The sequence below is a fragment of the Poromitra crassiceps genome, assembly GCF_964638095.1.
Source record: "Poromitra crassiceps genome assembly, chromosome: 12".
NCBI lineage: Eukaryota > Metazoa > Chordata > Actinopteri > Beryciformes > Melamphaidae > Poromitra > Poromitra crassiceps.
In genome coordinates, this window is record NC_139632.1 from 46,856,404 (window position 1) to 46,878,629 (window position 22,226).

General features: G+C 45.0%; 1 protein-coding gene across 1 annotated transcript in view; it reads left to right on the forward strand.

Moving 5' to 3' along the window:
• Positions 1 to 17,593, forward strand: part of abca7 (ATP-binding cassette, sub-family A (ABC1), member 7) — a 61,895-nt gene extending 44,302 nt beyond the window's left edge. The window contains exons 33-50 of the mRNA XM_083648163.1: positions 691 to 723; positions 1,155 to 1,260; positions 3,130 to 3,204; positions 3,780 to 3,946; positions 4,255 to 4,432; positions 6,131 to 6,246; positions 8,186 to 8,330; positions 8,634 to 8,757; positions 9,164 to 9,293; positions 10,447 to 10,573; positions 10,682 to 10,744; positions 11,186 to 11,292; positions 11,647 to 11,788; positions 12,010 to 12,144; positions 12,718 to 12,821; positions 13,727 to 13,819; positions 13,969 to 14,218; positions 15,023 to 17,593. Coding sequence (XP_083504289.1) covers positions 691 to 723; positions 1,155 to 1,260; positions 3,130 to 3,204; positions 3,780 to 3,946; positions 4,255 to 4,432; positions 6,131 to 6,246; positions 8,186 to 8,330; positions 8,634 to 8,757; positions 9,164 to 9,293; positions 10,447 to 10,573; positions 10,682 to 10,744; positions 11,186 to 11,292; positions 11,647 to 11,788; positions 12,010 to 12,144; positions 12,718 to 12,821; positions 13,727 to 13,819; positions 13,969 to 14,218; positions 15,023 to 15,577 — 2,650 coding nt within the window. The 3' untranslated portion in view covers positions 15,578 to 17,593. The remainder of the gene's footprint in view (positions 1 to 690; positions 724 to 1,154; positions 1,261 to 3,129; positions 3,205 to 3,779; positions 3,947 to 4,254; positions 4,433 to 6,130; positions 6,247 to 8,185; positions 8,331 to 8,633; positions 8,758 to 9,163; positions 9,294 to 10,446; positions 10,574 to 10,681; positions 10,745 to 11,185; positions 11,293 to 11,646; positions 11,789 to 12,009; positions 12,145 to 12,717; positions 12,822 to 13,726; positions 13,820 to 13,968; positions 14,219 to 15,022) is intronic.
• Positions 17,594 to 22,226: the final 4,633 nt, after the last annotated feature.

The following is a 22,226-nucleotide window of genomic DNA, read 5'->3' on the forward strand; positions in this document are numbered from 1 at the left end:
TTTTTTTACAGTGCACACAGTGTCCGCGGTGTGGTGAAAAGAGGGCAAGAGAGGAAATTAAAACAGAAGTGGATTTATAGTTAGAAAGAGTGCTAAAGAAGAGAGAATTCCGTTTTTTATTTTTATTTTTTTCTGAAAAAATCCATAGATAAGCCGCACCGTTATATAAGCCGCAGGGGCCAAAAAACGGGGAAAAAGCCGCGGCTTATAGTCCGGAATTTACGGTAATTGCCTTTGCATTGCATTTGACAAAAGGTGACACCTGCTGCTGAAATTATTCCTTTTTCGAATGTATTGCCAGCCAAATACAAACATTTGTGAGAAATGAAATAGCTCTGTTTTTTAAAATGTCACATCATTTTGGAATGAATCCGTTGATATTTTGATACTCAAACGTCAACACAGCTCTCATTTTCCCAGAAGGTCAAATACTGACATGGACGGTCCAACGCACGTGGCACCAACCCAGACTGTCAGGATTTCATGACCTGAGAAAATAAGAACAACCGTGTTGACTCCTAAATCATTCTCCAAAAGCACATGTACAGTAGTACCTTTAGAGTCAGACCACAGTCTTCCCTCCCAGTCAAAAAAACTATTAGAGCTTTTATCATCCCATATTAACCTATTTGTATTTCCTTTAGAGATGTTCCTTCTAGATTCACTCACTCCTCTCCCTGTCATTTACAGCCTGAAGACCAAGAAGTGGGTGAATGAATTCAGGTCAGTTTCAAGTCTGCTCTACTGAGATAGAAGTAACAGACTGTTTCCATTAGTTCCCTACTTGTCATGGAATGTCTGCAATATCCTGGAAATCTCATTGTGGAGGAATATTCCAGACTGGGAATATCATCTTTTTTTTTTAAGCATAAAATCCATACATTTTCTCCAAACAGCTCCTAATCATCTCCTAATCCAGGTGTTTTCTGGCTCCAAAAGTCCAACATTTAACTCATGATCTCCTATATTGTCCTCACTGAGAATACACAGTTTAGTCTGAATGTTATGTCTGGAACACTGAATCCACTGATTTTGGTTTGACTTGACAACTTAAGCTACATGACCTGTTCCATTATTTCCAAATTAACTGCAATTGATTCTCTTGTAATTTACACAAAAATAGCAGCTTGTGCCTTTAACCTGTTGTGTTGCAGGTACGGCGGCTTCTCTCTCGGCGGCAGCGCAGCGCAGACTGTAACCCAGGTCCACAACGTCCAGGACTCGCTGGCAGGAATCAGGACTCGTTACCGAGTCACACAGGTATCATGTTTTCTTTTTACCAACTCAGCTGTTCAAGTTCAAGTTCAAGTTCAAGTTTATTAGTGTCCCAAAGGGCAAATTGAGTTGCAGCATATAGACATACAAATAAGAACATTGACAAGAAACAACACAAGTAGCATGTTAAATGTTACATGCCTATAGTTAAAATAAATAAAAGGCTAAATAAAACATCAAGGACCTTGTTTGTGGCACACAATGACCGATAATGTGCAAGGTAGCATTAAAGTGCACAGCGATCGGTAAAGTGCACAGCGATCGGTAAAGTGCACAGCGATCGGTAAAGTGCACAGCGATCGGTAAAGTGCACAGCGATCCGTAAAGTGCACAGCGATCGGTAAAGTGCACAGCGATCCGTAAAGTGCACAGCGATCAGTAAAGTGCACAGCGATCCGTAAAGTGCACAGCGATCCGTAAAGTGCACAGCGATCAGTAAAGTGCACAGCGATCGGTAAAGTGCACAGCGATCCGTAAAGTGCACAGCGATCCGTAAAGTGCACAGCGATCAGTAAAGTGCAGACACGCAGCGACCGGTAAAGTGAGGTAGTAGAATAAAGTGCACAAATGGCCAGTAAAGTGCACAAAGTAAGGAAAGATAAATCAATAGTTAAAAACAGTAAAAGCAATAAAATAATAGAAACCATAAAATCAATAGAAACAATAAAACAATACAAACAGCGACGGAGGCTGAAAGTAAAAAATGATAATAAAACACTAAACCATCAGTGCCTTCCCTCAGCAGCGTTCAATGCTCGGATGGAGACAGGGACAAAGGAGAACTTGTGCCTATTTTTTGTGGCCCGTGGGGCACACAGTCGACGACCTGAAGGAAGGAGCCTGTACTCCGAGCTTAGAGGGTGGGCTGCGTCTGAACGGATGGACAAAGCCTTCTTAAGTACTTGTCTGTTAAAGACATGGTCGAGGCTGTCCAGATGGATACCGGCTACTTTAGAGGCCACTTTCACAATTTTTCAGAGGGAATTCTTATCCTTAATACACAGGTTACCATACCAACAGGCAATGGAGAAGGAAATTACTGACTCGATATAGGCACTATAAAACAGCTTCATCAGAGTCTTATCAATTTGGAACTTTGCAAGTTTCCTCAGGCAGTGTAGACGTTGCTGACCTTTTTTACACAACATGTCAGAGTTCAGGTCGAATTTGAGCTTGTCATCAATTATCGTGCCTAGATACTTATAACTGGTGACAAGATCCACATTCTGACCATTAAAAACACTGTTCTGAGGTGTAGGAGGGGAACGTCTGTAATCAATGCAGATTTCTTTTGTTTTCGAGACATTGATCTGCAAGAAAGCATCATTACACCAGGACAGGAAATCATCGATAACCTGCCCGTGGCCGTCCTCATCATCCTTAAGCAGGCTGACGATGACAGAATCGTCAGCATACTTAATGATGAATCTGTTGTTATACAGGCCACGACAGTCGTTGGTGTAAAGAATGTAAAGAAAGGCGGATAAGACACAGCCCTGAGGCGAGCCGGTAGAGGATGACAAGATGCTAGATAAAATCCCATTAACTCTTACTCTTTGAGATCTGTTAGTAAGGAAGTCAAGGATCCAGCCCACTAAACATGCATCCAAACCAAACGTGCTGAGTAGTTTATCTACCAGGACATGGGGCTGGATGGTATTAAACGCTGATGAGAAATCAATGAAGAGCAGCCTGGCATGGTTTTTACTGCCTTCTAGATGTTTGTAAAGAAGATTGAGTAGGGTGGCAGTAGCGTCTTGGATGCCCCTTCCAGTCCTATAAGCTGTCTGTGTGAACGTTCAAGATCTGTGCTGTGGTTCTGACTGTTTGCTGGTTTTGATGGGTTTCTCACAGAACAGCTCCCTGGATCACCTGCTGAACAGACTGCCAGATTTCCTTGCGGGACTGAACAGTCAAAACAATGTCAAGGTAAAAATGTCTTTGTGTTTCTTTCTGTCTTTTTTTGTTTGTTTGTTTTGTCTTTGTTTTCTACTGGAGCTGCCATTTTGCACCGACGTGCAACCATCATACAGGGACAAGTCCATTGTGGAACAGGAGAGAGACCCGTTTCTACACTATTTCCATCTACAAGTATAGACGGTTTTCACGTCAGTCCTGTCGTAGGAGTCCTGACAGTCCTGTCCTACTGTACTAGCAAACACTGCAACAGGAAGTGAGCTGGGTTTTCCATTTAGAATGTTTATGTTGTCAAGTTAAAACCGTCTATACAGCCCAGAGAAGCCCTTTCTCTCTGAGTTGTTGAAAGGCATTCTGGGAAATGTATGAAATCACTAACTGAAGTAGAAGTAGAAATTGAACGGCAACACTTCATCACCAAATAACCTGGAATGCATCGAACATTATTACCTTTAAGACTCAGGTTTTCATTTCTTAGCTGCTGGTTAGAGCTTGAATAATCATCCAAACAGAGCCGAAAGGCTTCGGACCCATTTAATCACAGCTCTTTCTATTCTAAATGCCATTTCTCTCTTTCCTGTGGTCAGGTGTGGTACAATAACAAAGGCTGGCACGCCATGGCTTCATTCGTCAACGTGATGAACAACGGTCTGCTGAGAGCGAGCCTGCCCCCGGAGGAGAGGAGGAGACACGGCATCACCGCCTACAACCATCCACTCAACCTCACCAAGGAACAGCTCTCCGAAATGGCCATGTGAGTTCTCTGCTCTGGGTTTCTGTGGGTGGATGTGGGTTTGTAATGTATGGGTGTGCAAACCTTCCTATCCCTAGCTATGACCCTTGCCCCTTCCCCCACCACCACCCATATCTCACACAGAAGAAGCTCATTCATTAACTCCAGGTGTCCAATGAAAAGTAATGTTTTCTTAGTAGGATCAAGCTTGAGCTTTGTGCATTAAACTTGCTCATTATGTATTGTGTGCGTGTGTGTGTGTGTCTGTGTGTGTGTGTGTGTGTGTGTGTGTGTGTGTGCGTGCGTGCGTGTGTGTGTGTGCGTGCCAGGATGACCACGTCGGTGGATGTTCTGGTTTCTATCTGTGTGATCTTCGCCATGTCATTTGTGCCGGCGAGCTTTGTCCTGTTCCTGATCGAGGAGAGAGTCAGCAAGGCCAAACACCTTCAGTTTGTCAGCGGGGTCAAGCCAATCCTGTACTGGCTGGCCAACTTCACCTGGGACATGGTCAGTGCTCTAGTACCATCGACCAGCCACAACACATCCTTAACTTGTCATATTGCCACATTCTACACGTTTCTAGTAAAGAAACTAAAATGTGAGAGAAGTTCTATCAGTGTTGTTGTAATTCCTACTGGTCCCAATAGAGATCAGTAAAGATAATAGATTACTTGACAATACCAATGTTCTACTTTTTTTATTACATCCCCTACCTATCACAATAATATAAGTGGCTCAGAATCTGGCAATGTGACAAGTAGGCGAAGAGAAATAATCAAAATAACGTTTAAAATGTCAGTGAGTTAATTTTCTGGGTCATTACTATCAGGCGCAGTTGATTTGATGTGAAGGGTTAAGGAAACTGTTAACTGTTAAATAATACAGTTATCTGTGTATGTCCGATGCTTACTTATCTGTGAGGTTGAGATGTTGCCTTATGATGCAAAACAATTTACAGAGAAAATGTAATCTAATTTGATGTAATCTACTTTAAGGATAATCAACTTTGAATTCCATCTGTGATCATTTACTGCGTAACATTTCAGGCTCCAGAGTTGGATCTTAAACATTGTATTGCTTGTCGCACGGCTCTCATAATTCCGCTAGATGGATTTCATGGTATAAACGTCAGAGGTGGCAGTGCTGTGGTCAACTAGATTCAATTCAATATTTTCCATGTGTGACCTTAATCTGCACTGGAAGGATTCTCAGTGGAAAATCACTTTCACCCAAGTAATATATTTTTAGCAGACACATAGATGGAAGTACGATTTCACAACGAGGAGTTTCACCGGTAGGACGTAGCACATGGGAGGATCACGTTATTCCCCTCAGTTCCGCTCCCCCCCCCGAACAGGCACCCCGAGAGACCAGAGGAGGTGCTAGTGCAGCGACCAGGACTCATACCCCACCGGCTTCCCACCAATTGTGTCTGTAGGAACGTCTGACCAAGCCCAAAGTACCCGGGTCTCTGCGGTAGGGATGGGCATCGAATTTCGAATTTTCGAATAATCGTTGTTATTATCAAGGTCGACTTTTATTATTGAAAGTCGAAATTTGGGGGAATTTTTTTTTTCTTTTTTTTTTTCTTTTTCTTTTTTGTGAGTGAAATGTTGCATTGTCTCCCCTGATTCTAAGTATAGTCGAATCGCTTGGTTTGAGCAAGTAAAATAATTTTTATAAGCATTTTAAGCAAGGTTTATGGAAAAATGAATGGCGGATGAAATCCCATGAAGAGGGAGAGGGGGTGACTTTGGTACCCCTTTGGCACTCAGACCTGAGCCTACTAAATATTTAATGAAGCACTCATGCTTGTCAAAACTGTTTTTTATTTTCGAAAATGTCAATGTCATGTAACATGTTCTTTACTTCAGTGGTGCAATGCTTGTTTGAGCTAAAAATCCACAGCAGAAGCTTTTTCTATTGATTAATAAAGCCTTAGACTTAGAATCAGGGGAGACAATGCAACATTTCACTCACCAAAAAAAAAAAAAAAATACATTTTTAATTTTTTTTTACATTTTTATTTTCGAATTTCGATTAAAAGTCGACTTTGGCCAGCGAATTTCGAATAGTGTTTTTGCTAGAAATGCCCATCCCTACTCTGCGGTGGTACTGTAGGCGAGTGCTTTGACCTCTACACTACCCAGACGCCCAGATGTCCTGTGTTTTGTCTGAGCATTCCTCTGTCTCTGTCCCTCCCAGCTGAACTACACCGTCCCGGCCTCCATGGTGGTGCTGATCTTCATCTGTTTCCAGCAGCAGTCGTACGTCTCGGAGACCAACCTGCCCGCCCTCGTGCTGCTGCTGCTGCTCTATGGGTAAACACTGTCGCTGTAGACGGCTTGGGTCTTTATTCTTACATAAGTCTGTTTAAAGAGTGTGTAAACAGCCAGTCTGCTCCCTAGTACAACTACAACACAGACAGAGGAGATTACAGCAATACTTGCAGGTCTGCAAATCTGGGATGCAAATTTCAATCAATTTCCTTAATCAAGTCTGCCAGTCACATTAACAACCAATTAATCGATTAATCATTATGTTGTTTTTGTGTTTTTAAACCATGTTTACAATGAATATTGTGGTCTTTTTGGGTCTAATGCTTCTTCTTTTTGGCTTTATTTTTCCTCTGTATCAGCGGTGTAAGTTAAATTGCGCACTCGTTGTGGTGGTGGTGGTGGGGGGGTTGGGCAGAGCCGTATAATAGAAGAGTTCTGATATCTCCATTCACTACAATGGACCTTTTTTTACCTCACAAAGGTTCCCAGAAGTAAGGTTCTGGATTAAGCAGCACTGTTCAGTTGCAGCAAAATGGACCGTTTGTGATGTACTTAGTACTCATGTACTAGGGTCAGATCAAATTGTATAGTATCAGCTTTATTTTAGCATTGAAACGTACATTAGCACGAGCCCCCTTCCCGGCTGTTCATTGGCTACTGAGTCATGCATTTTGGGCCTCCGCTGGCGCCACTCTCTTGAACTTGAGCTTATTGGTTTATCCACCAAAGACAGATTTGAGCGGTATTCGATGCCTGGCGGGGGTTAATTTCCTGTGTGCTCGTGACATAATGAGTTTGAATCTGGCTCTTGACCTTTTCTCACATGCCGTTCCCTCTCTCATATTTTTGTCCCCCCGCTGCACTATAATCTAATAAGAAGAAATGTCTTTACAATGACCCGGCTAAGCACAGGATGCTTTGTATTATGGAATTAAATAAAGGTGGTAATAAAAGTGTAACTGTATGTACAGTATTCCATTTTAAGTTAATTTGCAGTTATGAGGCATGAAGATTGTCTCATGTTCTTCTGGATAAGCTCTGTTGTCGCTATCTAGTCAAGTCAAGTCAAGTTTATTTATATAGCCCTAATTCACAAGCATGTCTCAGAGGGCTTCACAGAAAGTATGTCTAGCTGATTCTAGCTAACACACAGTAACAAGAATATACAGAATAAAGATAACATTTGAACAATTGATAATATAGAAAATATAGAAATGAAGAGAGAGCAGAGGAGAGCGCAGGAGAAGGGGGAAGAGCAGGGGGAATGTGAGAGAGTGATGGGGTGGGGAGGGAATGGGAGATGTTGGAGGGTATAGGAGGTGGGGAAGGAGCAAGAGGAGAGAGCAGGAGAGGGGAAGGGGGGGGTGTGGGGGAGAAGAGAGCAGGGGGAGGGAGGAGGTGGGGAGAGAATGAGAAATATAGACGCACATCTTGCAAACGGACATATGTCAATTTCTTAGCAACCAAACTATGCCTAATTTAATTGGCTGCAAGCCTTTAGTATTGAGTCCTTTTGCCAAATAAGCACATGTTCACATATAGAGCTTATGGGTGCCTTGCTTTAGGGAAGAGTGGGTGCCATGCTTTGAATAGTGGCGAAATACTAAGAGCATGGGTGCCATGCTTTAAATAGTGGCGAAATATTGGAGGGGATAGAGTGGGTGCCATGCTTTGGAGTAGAATGTGTACTATGCTTTAGAGTAGTGGGGGAAGGGGGGAAGAGGAAGAAACACCGGGAAGAGGAGAAAGCAGGGGAGTGGAGGAGGGAGGGAGAGCGGGGGGATGTGAGGGAGGAGAGGGGGGAGGTGGGGAGAAAATAGGAAATGTGGAGGAGGAGAGAACAGAGAAGGAGAGATGAGGGTGCAGGGGAGGGAGAGCCAGGGTAGAGGTAGGGTCTAGGGTTGGGGGAGGGGAGGGAGTAGGATACCGGCCTGTTGGATGGTGACCCGTGCTTATTGGATAACCCAATTGTCCATTTCAGATGGTCCATCACCCCTCTGATGTACCCAGCCTCCTTTGTGTTCACCGTCCCCAGCACGGCCTACGTGTTTCTCACCTCCATCAACCTCTTCATCGGCATCAACGGCAGTGTTGCCACTTTTGTCCTGGAGCTGTTCGTAGACGAGGTACCAACTGCTCCGCTCTGGAAAGTCTGGAAGAGTAGGGAAGGGAAATGTAACTTGATCTTGTCCAGGTCTGAAATCAAAAAGTTTGGAAAATGGGATTTGGTCAGGAGGACATTTTAAAAAAGTGAGCTTTGAAAGCCAGAAATCTCAGTAAAAGTAACTAAGTAATTATTGAGTCATTGCTACAGTATTGATCAACAACACGATCGAAGATAGATTATGGTAATTTTGTGCTATGGGAGCAAGAGTTTGTTATTTCCCCTTTAAGCAGTCCAGCATCTCTGTGTGGTTTCCTCTTTGCAGCATCTGAACGAGGTGAACAGGATCCTGAAGAAAGTGTTCCTCATCTTCCCTCACTTCTGCCTGGGGCGAGGACTCATCGACATGGCCAAGAACCAGGCCATGGCCGACGCCTTCCAGAGACTGGGTACGCTCCTGCCTGCTGTGCTGTGCCATACCTGGATCCAGCTCGGAAAAACATAAGAACCACAGACACAACAAATACTGATCATGGAAACCTTGTGTCATGGATAATGATGAGAAGTTATAGAATTTGTGAAAATGTGTAGCAACCAACAAAGAATGATAAGGATCCTTGGTAATACTTATTTCAGTGCATACACCTATTGAATAATTGCCAGTACAAAAGTATTTCTCTATTACAACATAATGACAATTTCCCTAATGCATAATATACGTACAAGGGTATGAGGGAATTTTTTCATTTGTACTTGAATAGTGTTTATGTGAATTTACAGTGCTTTTACAGTATTCCAGTGTATTTCACTGGAATAGCTCTATTTTAAAGCTGTGTGTGGCTGTTCCTGCTCCAGGCACCAAGCCGGCCCTGGACCCGCTGCAGTGGGACTTTGTGGGGAAGAACCTGTTTGCGATGGCGGTCGAGGGTTTCGTCTTCTTCATCTTCACCATTCTGTTGCAGTACAAGTTCTTCATCCGCTGCAGGTATACGCTCCAAACTGCTCAGCTCTCCTGTCCTCTTCTGCCTTTTCTCCCTGCCTCTGGTTTCTTACATGTGCCTACACGTTTTTAAAAGGTGACTCAAAGCCTTCCTGGTTTCTAAAGCTTAGGAGTAGTTTTTGTATACGTATTACAGTATGTGTGTGGTTTTATTCTTTCTTGTGTGAATGTTTATATGTAGATATGTGTGTATTGTTTTACTATGTTAAAGTTTTCTCTGTGTAGGAAATGCACTTTTAAAATAAACTTTTGCTGGGCGTCCAGGTAGTGTAGCGGTGGATGCCTACCAACACGGGGGTCGCAGGTTCGCACCCCGTGTTACCTCCGGCTTGATCCATGCAGACGATTGGCTGGTGTCTGCGGGTGGGAAGCCGGATTGGGGCTGTGTGTCCTGGTCACTGCACTAGCACCTCCTCTGGTCGGTCGGGGCGCCTGGTTGGGGTGGAAGGGAACAGGTGGGAATAGTGTGATCCTCTCAGGTGCTACATCCTGCCAGTGATGCTCCCCCTGTCAGTTGAAAAGAAGTGGCTGGCAACTGCGCATGTGTCGGAGGAAGCATGGTGCTAGTCTAAAGCTCTCCCCAGATCGGCAGAGAGTGGAGCAGTGACCGGGGCAGCAGGGGGGAAATTTGGCCAAGTACAATTGGGGAGAAAATTGAGGGGAAATCAGATTTTTTTAAATAAAAATAAAAAATAAATTAATTAATAATAATTGCTTATTTACGTTTACTCAACCAGCACTTCTCTATTGTACATGGTCATTCTAGGGAACAGGGCTAATGTGTTACATCTATTGTCTGGGGACAGTGGACTTTGACCTCTACCATTGGTTGCTTATAATGTTGATGTTTATAAGCACTGGTTGGTCTGTACTTGGCAAGCGTGAACTTAATGGTATCCTTACTTACCTACGTTATCTTTCTTTCATTTCTTACATTGGATTTGTCTTGTGTGTGAAATGTGCTATATAAATAAAGCTTGCCTTGCCTAAACAAACCAAATAGAATACAAAAAAAAAAAACTTTTCCACTGTTTCCACCGAGGTTCAAAACAAAGCAAACTGTAGGTGAGGTTTCACCCGAAATAACGAGTGAAGTGATACAGGAGGCTAGTCTCTAGACTTGTGTCCCTCCATCCAGGCCATGGTGGGCACGGCCTGAGATGCCTCCTCTCGGTCCAGAGGACGAGGACGTGGCGAGAGAGAGGGAGAGGGTGAAGGGAGGCAAAGCCCAAGCCGACATTCTCACCATGATGGACCTCAGCAAGGTACAAACAGCAGACAAGCTGGAATCGTAATGATGTAGAACGTTGGATGTGTATTTGTGTTAAAGATCCCCTGGTGGTCAGTGTGATAGTGCGCTGTGTGTCTTTCAGGTGTATAAAGCGGGCAGGAAGCCGGCGGTGGATCGTCTGTGCCTTGGGATTCCCCGCGGGGAGGTGAGAGATTTACACAGGGAACAAATGTGGAAAGAAAAAGATAATGGCAACTTAAACTTTAGTAACTACTAGTACTGCTACTTAGAGCTGCAACAATGACATGCACTGTAATGACAGTAAAGTAAATATATTTGGGTTGTGGACAAAACAAGACATTTGAGGACGTCATCTTGGACTTTAGGAAACACTGATCAACATTTTTCACAATTTTCTGACATTTTATAGACCAAACAACTACGGTAATCGATTATTCAAGAAAATAACCGTTAGTTGCAGTTCTACTGCTGCTGCTGTATTGTGGAGGTTGAAAAGATCTCTGTTATTATATTTGACCTTGCCATTGACTCTGGCTGCTGTATGTGAATAGATACACTGTATATGTAGAGATGTACTGTAGATAGAGTGTGTGTGACACGGTGTTGCTGGTCCTCTGTCCTCCAGTGTTTTGGGCTGCTGGGGGTGAACGGGGCAGGGAAGACCTCCACGTTCCGCATGCTGACCGGAGACACTTCCATCACCTACGGCGAGGCTTTCCTCAACCAGCACAGGTACAGTACCAACATCTGCCACACACTGCTGCAATGACCCAGGTCAAAGGTCAATACTTCTTACTGCTTCGTTCCACGGATGGATGAATGCCTTATTTTGGCATCGGGCAGCAGGGGAAAAATTGGCCAAGTACAATTGGGGAGAAAATGTGGAAAAAATCAGGCGGGGGGGGGGGGGGGGGGACAGAGCTGTTAACCACAGAGCTTATTTTCTGCAATAATCCAAAATGGAAAAATCCCATTGGCTTTTTGTTGAGGGACCCGGGGGTGATGCTAACTTCCAGGTTAGCCTCCAAAAATACACCATCCCTGCAGCAGTGTATTAGTAGTGAAGGTGTGTGTTGTGTGCCTCAGTGTGTTGACAGAGATGGAGCGGGTGCACCAGCTGATGGGGTACTGTCCCCAGTTTGACGCCATCAGCGACCTGCTGACGGGTCGGGAACACCTGGAGCTGTACGCTCGGCTGAGGGGTGTGCAGGAGGAGTCTGTGGCCAAGGTACGGCACTGACAAACTTCACTACTGTAGATCACACTGTGAAGAGATGTCCACTCACATCCTCTCATCTGGTGTTTAGCTCCTTACACAGGATGGTGTGGTTTACCTGCCACTGCGGCAATTGGACAAAAAAAGAAAATGCTGTTGATGGTATTAGATGGTAATCAATACTAGATACAGTAGTTCTAGTGAGGTGAGGTAGTTTCTGTGTTGTCCCCTAGGTGGCTCAGTGGGGGGTGAAGAAGCTGGGTCTGATGCAGTACGCTGAGCGGGAGGCTGGAGGCTACAGCGGGGGCAACAAGAGGAAACTCTCCACCGCCATCTCGCTCATCGGGGCTCCGCCTGTTATCTTCTTGGTGAGGGTCAAACGCCTTCACTGTGCTTGTTTCTCAACACTGAGTTTGAAACATTGACAATTCAGTGATACTTTACAGTCACATAATGAAACATAGACACAATGAAACAGCTCGTTTGTGGCATCCAGAAATAGAGGCAGAGTGGGACCTCCTTTTTTTCCCTCCTATCTTTCTCTCCGTAGTGCAATACAGTGCAATACACTAGTTTGCATTGGAAATGCTGATTGGTTAAATGTATATTACTGAACTGCTCAAGCAAAAACATTTCCATGGAACTTGCATATCCTTTATTTATTTTACATACTAGGTTTTTGGCATGTACAATCAAACTCAGTTTTTGGTGTCTTTCTTTTGGCTGAATGGTTGGTTAGTGTATTAACTTTGAATCGATCTGCAGTGCATTTAGTTGAAGTTGCCTTTCATAATGATCATTCATGTGTATCAGTAAACCTTCATAATGATCATTCATGTGTATCAGTAAACCTTCATAATGATCATTCATGTGTATCAGTAAACCTTCATAATGATCATTCATGTTTATCAGTAAACCTTAATTCCTTTATTTGCGGTCAGGATGAGCCCACCACTGGCATGGACCCAAAAGCCAAAAGGTTTCTGTGGAACTGCATCGTCAGCGTCACCAAGGAGGGGCGGGCTGTAGTCCTCACCTCCCACAGGTAGAGAGGGGCGGGCTGTAGTCCTCACCTCCCACAGGTACCAAGGAGGGGCGGGCTGTAGTCCTCACCTCCCACAGGTAGAGGAGCTGGAGGGGCGGGCTGTAGTCCTCACCTCCCACAGGTACCAAGGAGGGGCGGGCTGTAGTCCTCACCTCCCACAGGTAGAGGAGCTGAATAAAGGAGGGGCGGGCTGTAGTCCTCACCTCCCACAGGTAGAGGAGCTGAATAATCCACAGGGGACGAACCAATACTGATAGTAGTACTGGTACCGGACAATTAGCCATAAGATATCACAAATGAAGTCAAAAGTGAATAGTGTGATAAGGTGGATTTGTTTCCAAATGTAGGTTGCTGTGACACAGTAAAGGGTCTTGTCCAGTGATACTCAACCCAAAGCTCTAGAGAGCCACATGCAGCTCCTTTATGGGTAGCTGTGGCTCTTTTAAGTCCTACTTAAAATAGATAAATAAAAATAAAAAATAAAAGAGAGAGAAATGGACTTTTTTGGACTGTGGCTCTTGCAAAAAAAAATTGTTTGAGCAATGTGGCTCCTGAGTGGGGCAAGGTTGCGTACCACTGGTCTTGTCTTTAGCCCCATAGTCTCTACTCTACTACTTAACCTGTCGGGCGGCTGTGGCTCAGGAGGTAGAGCGGGTCATCCACTAATGCTTAACATAAAAGAGCTCGGTGGTTCGATCCCCGGCTCCTCCGTCGAAGTGTCTTTGGGCATTTAACCTGAATAATGGTCAGTGTGCCAATGAGATGTGTGAGCAACAAGATAGTGATGTTAGCTGACCAGATACTAACTAGTAACTGCTCATGTTTTGATCCTGTGTGTGTACGGTTAGTATGGAGGATACTAACTAGTAACTGCTCATGTTTTGATCCTGTGTGTGTACGGTTAGTATGGAGGAGTGCGAGGCGCTCTGCAACAGAATGGCCATCATGGTTAATGGCAGGTTCCAGTGCCTTGGGTCAGTGCAACACCTCAAGAACAGGTAATACTCTCGTCGCTAGCGTCTACCAGCAAAAGTCAGTTTGCTTGTGACAGTTTTTTCGAAAGGCAGTGGAAATGCATAGACGAATTACACAAAATGATTACACTTTGTTGAGTTTACACGGCTCCTTTCCATCATTCATCCTTCAGGTTCGGTGACGGCTACACCATCATCCTTCGTCTGACGGACACTAAGACCCAGCAGGACTCGTGTCCCGTCGACGCCTACATCAAGAGCTCCTTCCCCGGCGTGGAGCTGAAGGAGCGCCACCAGAACGTGCTGCAGTACCAGCTGCCCTCGCACGCCTGCTGCCTGGCTCGCGTCTTCGATGTGCTGGCCAATAACTACGAGGAGCTGGGCATCATCGACTTCTCCGTCTCACAGACCACCCTGGACCAGGTCAGGGCAAAATACGCAGCTGAAATGAAGATATTTGGTATCATATTATCTTAGACAAGACAGTACATATTTCTGCGGTTGAATGGTCGGAGAGGCCGTCCTGTAACTGGAAAGTCCCAGGCTGGATCAGAGGAGGAGACATGAGTTTCTGTGTAGGTTTTGCAGTTGTGTCACAAATCTAACCACCCTAACCACATTGTGCCATCGTGGATGCCCAGAGAGAATTGCCTGTGCACAAATAAATCTAGAGTTACATCAAAAAGCTAGTTGTGCTGTGGCCGTAGATCCATTCAGTATCGTTCTCAGTCAAAATGAATAGTCAGATCAGGTGGATTTGTTTCTAAATTGAAGTAAACTGTCTTGTCTCAGGTTCTAGTCTCTACTTGAAAGCAGGTGAGTTGTAGATTAACGAGTTGGCTCAGCAGGTTCATTTAGCAAAGCGCAGCCATCAGTAATGTTAACATGCAACTGCTAGCTACTACAAGTGTTTTTACTATAGGCCTATGTCAGCTAGTGTGCTAGGCAGCAGTGTTACCAACACAACAATGATGGTTAGATGACCAGGTAGCAAGCTAACCAGCTGACATGATCTAAAACAACAAAATCAGTGAACCCCAGTGGATCTGTGAATAGTCGGGTAGCAGATCCAACAGGGGACCCCCCTTTCCCTTTCCACATTAACCAACTGAGTGGAGGATCACAAGGCGTTCCCAGGCCAGTGTGGAGATATAGTCATAGTAGTAGTACGCTGATAATGCTAATATGATTTATACATGTGACACTGAACCCAGTTTATCCGTATAGGTGTTTGTAAACTTTGCCAAGGAGCAGACGGATGACGACCAGCTCACAGACGTGATCGTCAGCAACGGGACAGTTCAGCCCGCCCGGGCCGCCCCGCCTCCCCGGGCCGCCCCGCCTCCCCGGGCCGCCCCGCCTCCCCGGGCCGCCCCGCCCCCCCGGGCTGCCCCGCCCCCCCGGTCCACCAACCCGCCCCTCCGAACCGTCCCGCCCCTCCGAACCGTCCCACCCGCCACGCCACCAGAGCCGTCAATCAATCCACCTCAGCCAAGCAAGTCTCAGCAGTCCGGCAAATCATCTGACAGCAAACCGAAAGAGGGCAAATCGAAAAAGGCGAAATGGAATGAGGCCAAATCCAGAGACGGCAGGGCCAAGGTGGACGCGGACAGCAGCATGGCGATGACCAGCAGGCCTCCTCAGCCAGTGGAGAAGCCTCAGACACGCAGGGCGAGCAGCAGCGGCTCTGACAGCAGCGGTGGCGCTCAGGGGGAGAGCTCCAGCAAGCATCCTGCAACGCTCTTTATAGTGGGCAAAAACACAGAGGACAGCAGTGTGTGACGTGGACCGGTGCAGCATGAGCGGAGGACAGACGATAAATGGACCAACTATAGAAGCTTTTCATCAGTCATGTTCAGGTGAATGCTGCTGGATGCTGGCAGCCACCTCAAGCAGAAGAGCAGGACAAACTTGATCTCGCTGGGCAACCTGCCGGTATGAAGTGGACAATGGAAGAAAAAAAAATCTACGTGAAAATTGAGTGGAGAGGGAGGCGTGTCTCCCTTTTCCTCCTCTGAAGAAAGAAAACAACAGCTTGCACTTCTTCAGTATGGGTTTGGTGCCTTGTTCACCCTCCAGTAGATCTGTAGCTTAATACCTTGACATGCTCATAAATGCTGTGTTCTGTCATCTTTTTCTCTATTGGTCTCATCATCAGTAGCCATGTCATGTGGACGTACAGTATATTTATTCTCCCAGAATATGACTTGAGGTACACTGTATGTAAAAACACAAGGTAGCGCCCCTCAGGGCTCAATCATTAAGGCCACTCGCATTCTCAACTTCTCCATTTTGCATAAAGCACTTTAAAGAAGGAAATGCTGCAAACACGCTAAACTGTGATCATTACTGCTGGAGCTGTTTGGGTCAACAAAATGATGATATTAAGCAAACAGCTTGTTACATCGATTTCATGTGTCAGGAAGGAACAATTCTATTCCAAAACCGTAGATATCCATTTTGGGGAAAGCAGTTGAAGTTCATTATTGAATAATGATGGGCGATTGGTAGTGTAGAGGTACAAGCACTCGCCTACCACCAGGGGGCGTCTGGTAGTGTAGAGGTACAAGCACTCAAGGAGGGGAACTGGGGGCAATGGCGTGATCGTCCCACACGCTATGTGCTGCCAGTGAAACTCCCCGCTGTCATGTCAAAACAAAGCGGTTGGCGACTGCACATGTATCGGAGGAAGCATTGTGCTAGTCTCCCTCCAGAGCATTTTGTCAATCAAGGACTTAAGTTGCGTGTTATCCATTAGAATGTACAAATGCAATTTATTTTGTGTGATCAATCCTTTGGTGGGAATCTCATTTTGGTTCAAAACTCACAAAAGTCACTTCTGCTGCTGCTAATTACAATCATTTTGGTCATTTGATAATGAAGCCATGTCGTCCGTTTTCATTTCTCCATGTATGACATTTAGAGGCATGGAATCCAGTATACAGGGTTCAAAGACTCGGACGTCTAGAAATTTAATTTAAACATTTGGAAAATATGCAAATAAGACTATACAATTAAAAGAAACACTGTTTATTCCTGGCACACAGATATGACTATACAATTGTTTGTATATAGTTGCAGACTGTAATTTTACAGTTTTGTAATTGTTGAGTGTAACACAATATTGAATCATCCAAAATCTCTAAATCCAGTCCAAAAATCAAACTCTTCATGAAATACTGTATGGAATTCTGAAATGGAGAATTGGTAGAAACCCTGTACTGGGTTTGGGTCAGATTCCACAAAACTGCCTTTGGTCAACGGTTGTTTTTATATTCATTTTTTATCTGTTTTTAATTAGTCTCATGATCTCTGTGTTTTTTAACCAAAAAATATGATGTAGCTGACTGTATTTCCAAAGCGGGTTGTTACTGCACTGTGATGCACTATTACGTATTCAAAAAGATTGTTACAATAGTAATTATAGGCATGAGTCGAACATATCAAAAGGCTTTCATTCCAAAATGCTGCGTATACATAATAAAGACAATAATACAGGCAATTTTTGAACCTGAAATTAGTAATTCAACATTTAAAAAGCTGAAAAATACAAATACAGAAGCTGAAATTATTAATACTGTAACACTAAGGTGTTTTTTCCGGTAAGAAAACATTTGTAAGTCTGTAATACTGGTGGATGTCTCATTTTGGAATGAAACTGTACTGCTGAATGGTCTTATGAGGTATTATTATACTTGAACATGGATACGTTTACTTACATAGTAAGATCCACATACTGAAAACATGTATAGAAAGTATAGAAGAAAACTGGTATATACTGTATATCTGTTGTGAATGTTTCGCTCTGAAAGTCAATAAAAATATATTGTTATCGTTTTCAGCCAAGCTCAGTATGCTGTCAGTAGTGTGTTTTTGGTGGCTCATGGCAGTGTGTTGGCGGTCAGCAGGCTCCTCTTGGACATGGTGAGGGTGGGTGGAGGTCTGGGAGCTGGGCGGAGAGGAGAGAGGCTGGACTGTCTCTTCACACCCCATCCACCCACTGAGGTCACTGCTGCTGCTGCTGCCCTGCTCAAACATAAGGCAGACGTCACATTTACTGGAGGCTTTTCTTTGCACGTAAGGCCTTTAGCTGAAGCTGTTCGTGCAAGTGAAGGAGGGGGTTCAGTCTGTTGTCAGTGGTTAGTAGGAATTACAACAACAATTGCGAGAATAAAATGAACACAAACACATGAGTGAACAAAGAATAATGTGCAAAGAAAAAACTAAAATGTTTTCCAATCTGAAGAAACTCATATCAGAGGAGGAGAATATCTGATATTTAATAAAAGCCCGATACTGGCAAATTGATATTGGCTAACCCTACTAGGCCTGTAGCCTGTACTACGAATGTTGGATAAGAAGATCCAGGATCTGTCCCTTGATCTGGTTTGTCTAAACCAGATCAGGTTTGTCTAAACCAGATCAGCTCGATTGTAGTTAACTTGTACTACGAACCTCGTTTGCCAGTCGTTAACTCGAACCAGGTTTTTCTAATCAAGTTGACTGCGCGTGCACATGAAAATGCCCGTGCACACGAGCTCGTGCCCGCAAAAGAGGCGTGGTTTTTAACAACTAGCCAATCACAATGCAATATGGACCGCTCAGCTCAGAACCGTAGCTTTTACAGCGCCAGACACGCCTATTTCCTCATTCATCAAAGCCATCGACTACTATGTCAGAATCAAAATCCGCATTGGATATTTTTAGTCTGTTCCCGAATGACTGTCTAAAGTTACCACTTTTATTCACATCAGTCATTTATTTGAAGAGCGGTTTCTGCCTCCACGTATCCTACAGCAGCTGAATTCACCCTCTCAATAAACTGCCAGTGGAAGCAATGTGTAGCCTAATGTCTCAGTCCAAAATCCGTAGACCATTTAGGCTCAACGAATAATAATGATGTCATGTTTAGTCGCACTGATTGAATAATTCCTATAGGCTATCAATAAAAAAAAGAATGATAATAAAATTAAAAGAGGCTTCTGAACGACACGGTATGTGCGGGCATAGATTTCATTTATAAAAAATAGCCTATTTTGTGGTCACATATATTGTCAGCAGAGTCGCATATCTCCATATTTCATATAATGATGCTGGAAATATGAAATTCAATCACATCATACAGGCCAAAAGCAACACTTGCAGCTGCAAAATGCAGGAGTAGGCTAGATATGAATCATCTTAATATGGGATCGCCTGTGTGCAGGTGATCCCATATTAAATTGCTTAGATGTAGTAGGCCAGCATGTAAGCTATGACTATTTCAATTCCAACCCAACGTCAGTCTCAGCTCCATTGCGCACACGGCACCGTGCGCTTTGGAGACGTTTATGTAACCTTTTTATGCCGGTTTAGTGATATTTCTCCACTCACTATTCAGCTGCAATCGATCAGCGGGATCAAACAACGTATCTAGGCTACTTGAGAGCACAAAAATGAATATATAAAAACATATTCCAAAGTGGTATAGGGCTTAATTAAAATAGCCAACAAGTGCAAGGCTTTAGTCCTTGATTAACATTAACATTGATTACCATTACTCATTCAACATTACAATTCCTGCTCCTTCGGGAAACTCATCCAGAAAGGGGTTGGCCATTTTTCCAAACTGCTGATTCGATTGGTTCGTGGGCGGTGGATTTAAGGTCTAATCTTATCCTTGCAACTTAACCTGCTACGGACCAGGTTAAGTGTGAAGCATAAGTTGCTATGGAAATATATGTCGGTAAGAAGTTAACTTGCTTTGTAGTACGGCCAAACCAGGTTTAAACCTGAAGTTACCTCGCTAAACCACTAAACTGGCTTTGTAGTACAGGCCTCTGGGCTGATATTCCATATTATTGAATATCACAATATTTTATGAATGTCACAATATTTATATTTACCTATAATCTACTATTGGAAGATTGATCATGTATATTGTGATATTTTAGCAGGTGGTATCTCAATAGACGACAGTATCACATTTTGGATATCGCCCTCCTCTCTGTCAGTGAGTCTTACCTGTCAGCCTGCGGCCTGGCTCTCCTCTCTGTCAGTGAGTCTTACCTGTCAGCCTGCGGCCTGGCTCTCCTCTCTGTCAGTGAGTCTTACCTGTCAGCCTGCGGCCTGGCTCTCCTCTCTGTCAGTGAGTCTTACCTGTCAGCCTGCGGCCTGGCTCTCCTCTCTGTCAGTGAGTCTTACCTGTCAGCCTGCGGCCTGGCTCTCCTCGCTGTCAGTGAGTCTTACCTGTCAGCCTGCAGCCTGGCTCTCCTCTCTGTCAGTGAGTCTTACCTGTCAGCCTGCGGCCTGGCTCTCCTCTCTGTCAGTGAGTCTTACCTGTCAGCCTGCAGCCTGGCTCTCCTCTCTGTCAGTGAGTCTTACCTGTCAGCCTGCGGCCTGGCTCTCCTCGCTGTCAGTGAGTCTTACCTGTCAGCCTGCGGCCTGGCTCTCCTCGCTGTCAGTGAGTCTTACCTGTCAGCCTGCAGCCTGGCTCTCCTCTCTGTCAGTGAGTCTTACCTGTCAGCCTGCAGCCTGGCTCTCCTCTCTGTCAGTGAGTCTTACCTGTCAGCCTGCGGCCTGGCTCTCCTCTGTCAGTGAGTCTTACCTGTCAGCCTGCGGCCTGGCTCTCCTCTGTCAGTGAGTCTTACCTGTCAGCCTGCGGCCTGGCTCTCCTCTGTCAGTGAGTCTTACCTGTCATGCTGCCTGGCTCTCCTCTGTCAGTGAGTCTTACCTGTCAGCCTGCGGCCTGGCTCTCCTCTCTGTCAGTGAGTCTTACCTGTCAGCCTGCGGCCTGGCTCTCCTATCTGTCAGTGAGTCTTACCTGTCAGCCTGCGGCCTGGCTCTCCTATCTGTCAGTGAGTCTTACCTGTCAGCCTGTGGCCTGGCTCTCCTCTCTGTCAGTGAGTCTTACCTGTCAGCCTGCAGCCTGGCTCTCCTCTGTCAGTGAGTCTTACCTGTCAGCCTGCGGCCTGGCTCTCCTCTGTCAGTGAGTCTTACCTGTCAGCCTGCGGCCTGGCTCTCCTCTCTGTCAGTGAGTCTTACCTGTCAGCCTGCGGCCTGGCTCTCCTATCTGTCAGTGAGTCTTACCTGTCATGCTGCCTGGCTCTCCTCTCTGTCAGTGAGTCTTACCTGTCAGCCTGCGGCCTGGCTCTCCTCTCTGTCAGTGAGTCTTACCTGTCAGCCTGCGGCCTGGCTCTCCTATCTGTCAGTGAGTCTTACCTGTCATGCTGCCTGGCTCTCCTCTCTGTCAGTGAGTCTTACCTGTCATGCTGTGGCCTGGCTCTCCTCTCTGTCAGTGAGTCTTACCTGTCAGCCTGCGGCCTGGCTCTCCTCTCAGTGAGTCTTACCTGTCAGCCTGCGGCCTGGCTCTCCTCTCTGTCAGTGAGTCTTACCTGTCAGCCTGCAGCCTGGCTCTCCTCTGTCAGTGAGTCTTACCTGTCAGCCTGCGGCCTGGCTCTCCTCTCTGTCAGATGCTGCAGTGTTGGATGAGGATGAGGATGAGGAAGAGGAGGGAGGAGCCTCCACGCTCCTTCGTTGTCCCCCCTCCTCCTGTCCCTCCCCCTCCTCCTGGCCAGCCTCTCTGTCACCGCCTGCAGCAGACCCTCCAGGCTGAACAGGGAGATGTCCGGAAGACGAAACTCTGGAGACTTCTGCCTCAGGGACAAGAACACACAGAGAGAGAGGGAGCACTCAACTGTTGAACAGAGTCAGTATTTTCAGAAGCGGAAAGTAACTAAATTAGTTTCTTTAGTAGAGAAATTAGAATTTAACTGTTTCTAATCTCCCAATTACTTATAGATGTTTCTTTATTCTTTCATTTTGCATTTTCAGTTTGAAGTTGTGTAAATTCTTATCAATTACACACATATATAAATTATATACCTCTGGTCTATGTAAATTAGTGTCTTTGTAGGTCATGAAAAGCACTATACAAATAAAATTTATTATGTCTCTATTTTGTTTTGTTTTTCAGAATAACACTTCCTTTTCTATAATACTTTTTAAGGTTTATAGCACTGGACTACAACTACTTGGACTACAAATCGGTGTAAAACCTGACTATTGGCTATTGCTACTGGCTGATCTTTGGTGCCAGGTGATGGTACCACCTGTTGTACTCTATAGAAGGTGACATCACCTGGCACCAAAGATCAGCCAATAGGAGACAGCCATTTCAGTAACATGCTTTTCACCATTAGATGCCGGCCTTACACAGATTTGAGTTTGGGGTTTAGTCCCTCTTTAATGCCAGAAACTGAAATAATAACTCTGTTTCCACCTCGACATCTTCAGTACCAGATGTCTTAAAGTTTAATGATGATCAAATTGGCAAAGACATAGATCGTGTGTTAGTCAAGTCCTTTTATAGTTTTGCTTACACAGTTAGAGGTCAGTGGATTGTCTATCCATGGCATGCTGCATACCGACACGTCGCTTCCACTGACTTCTG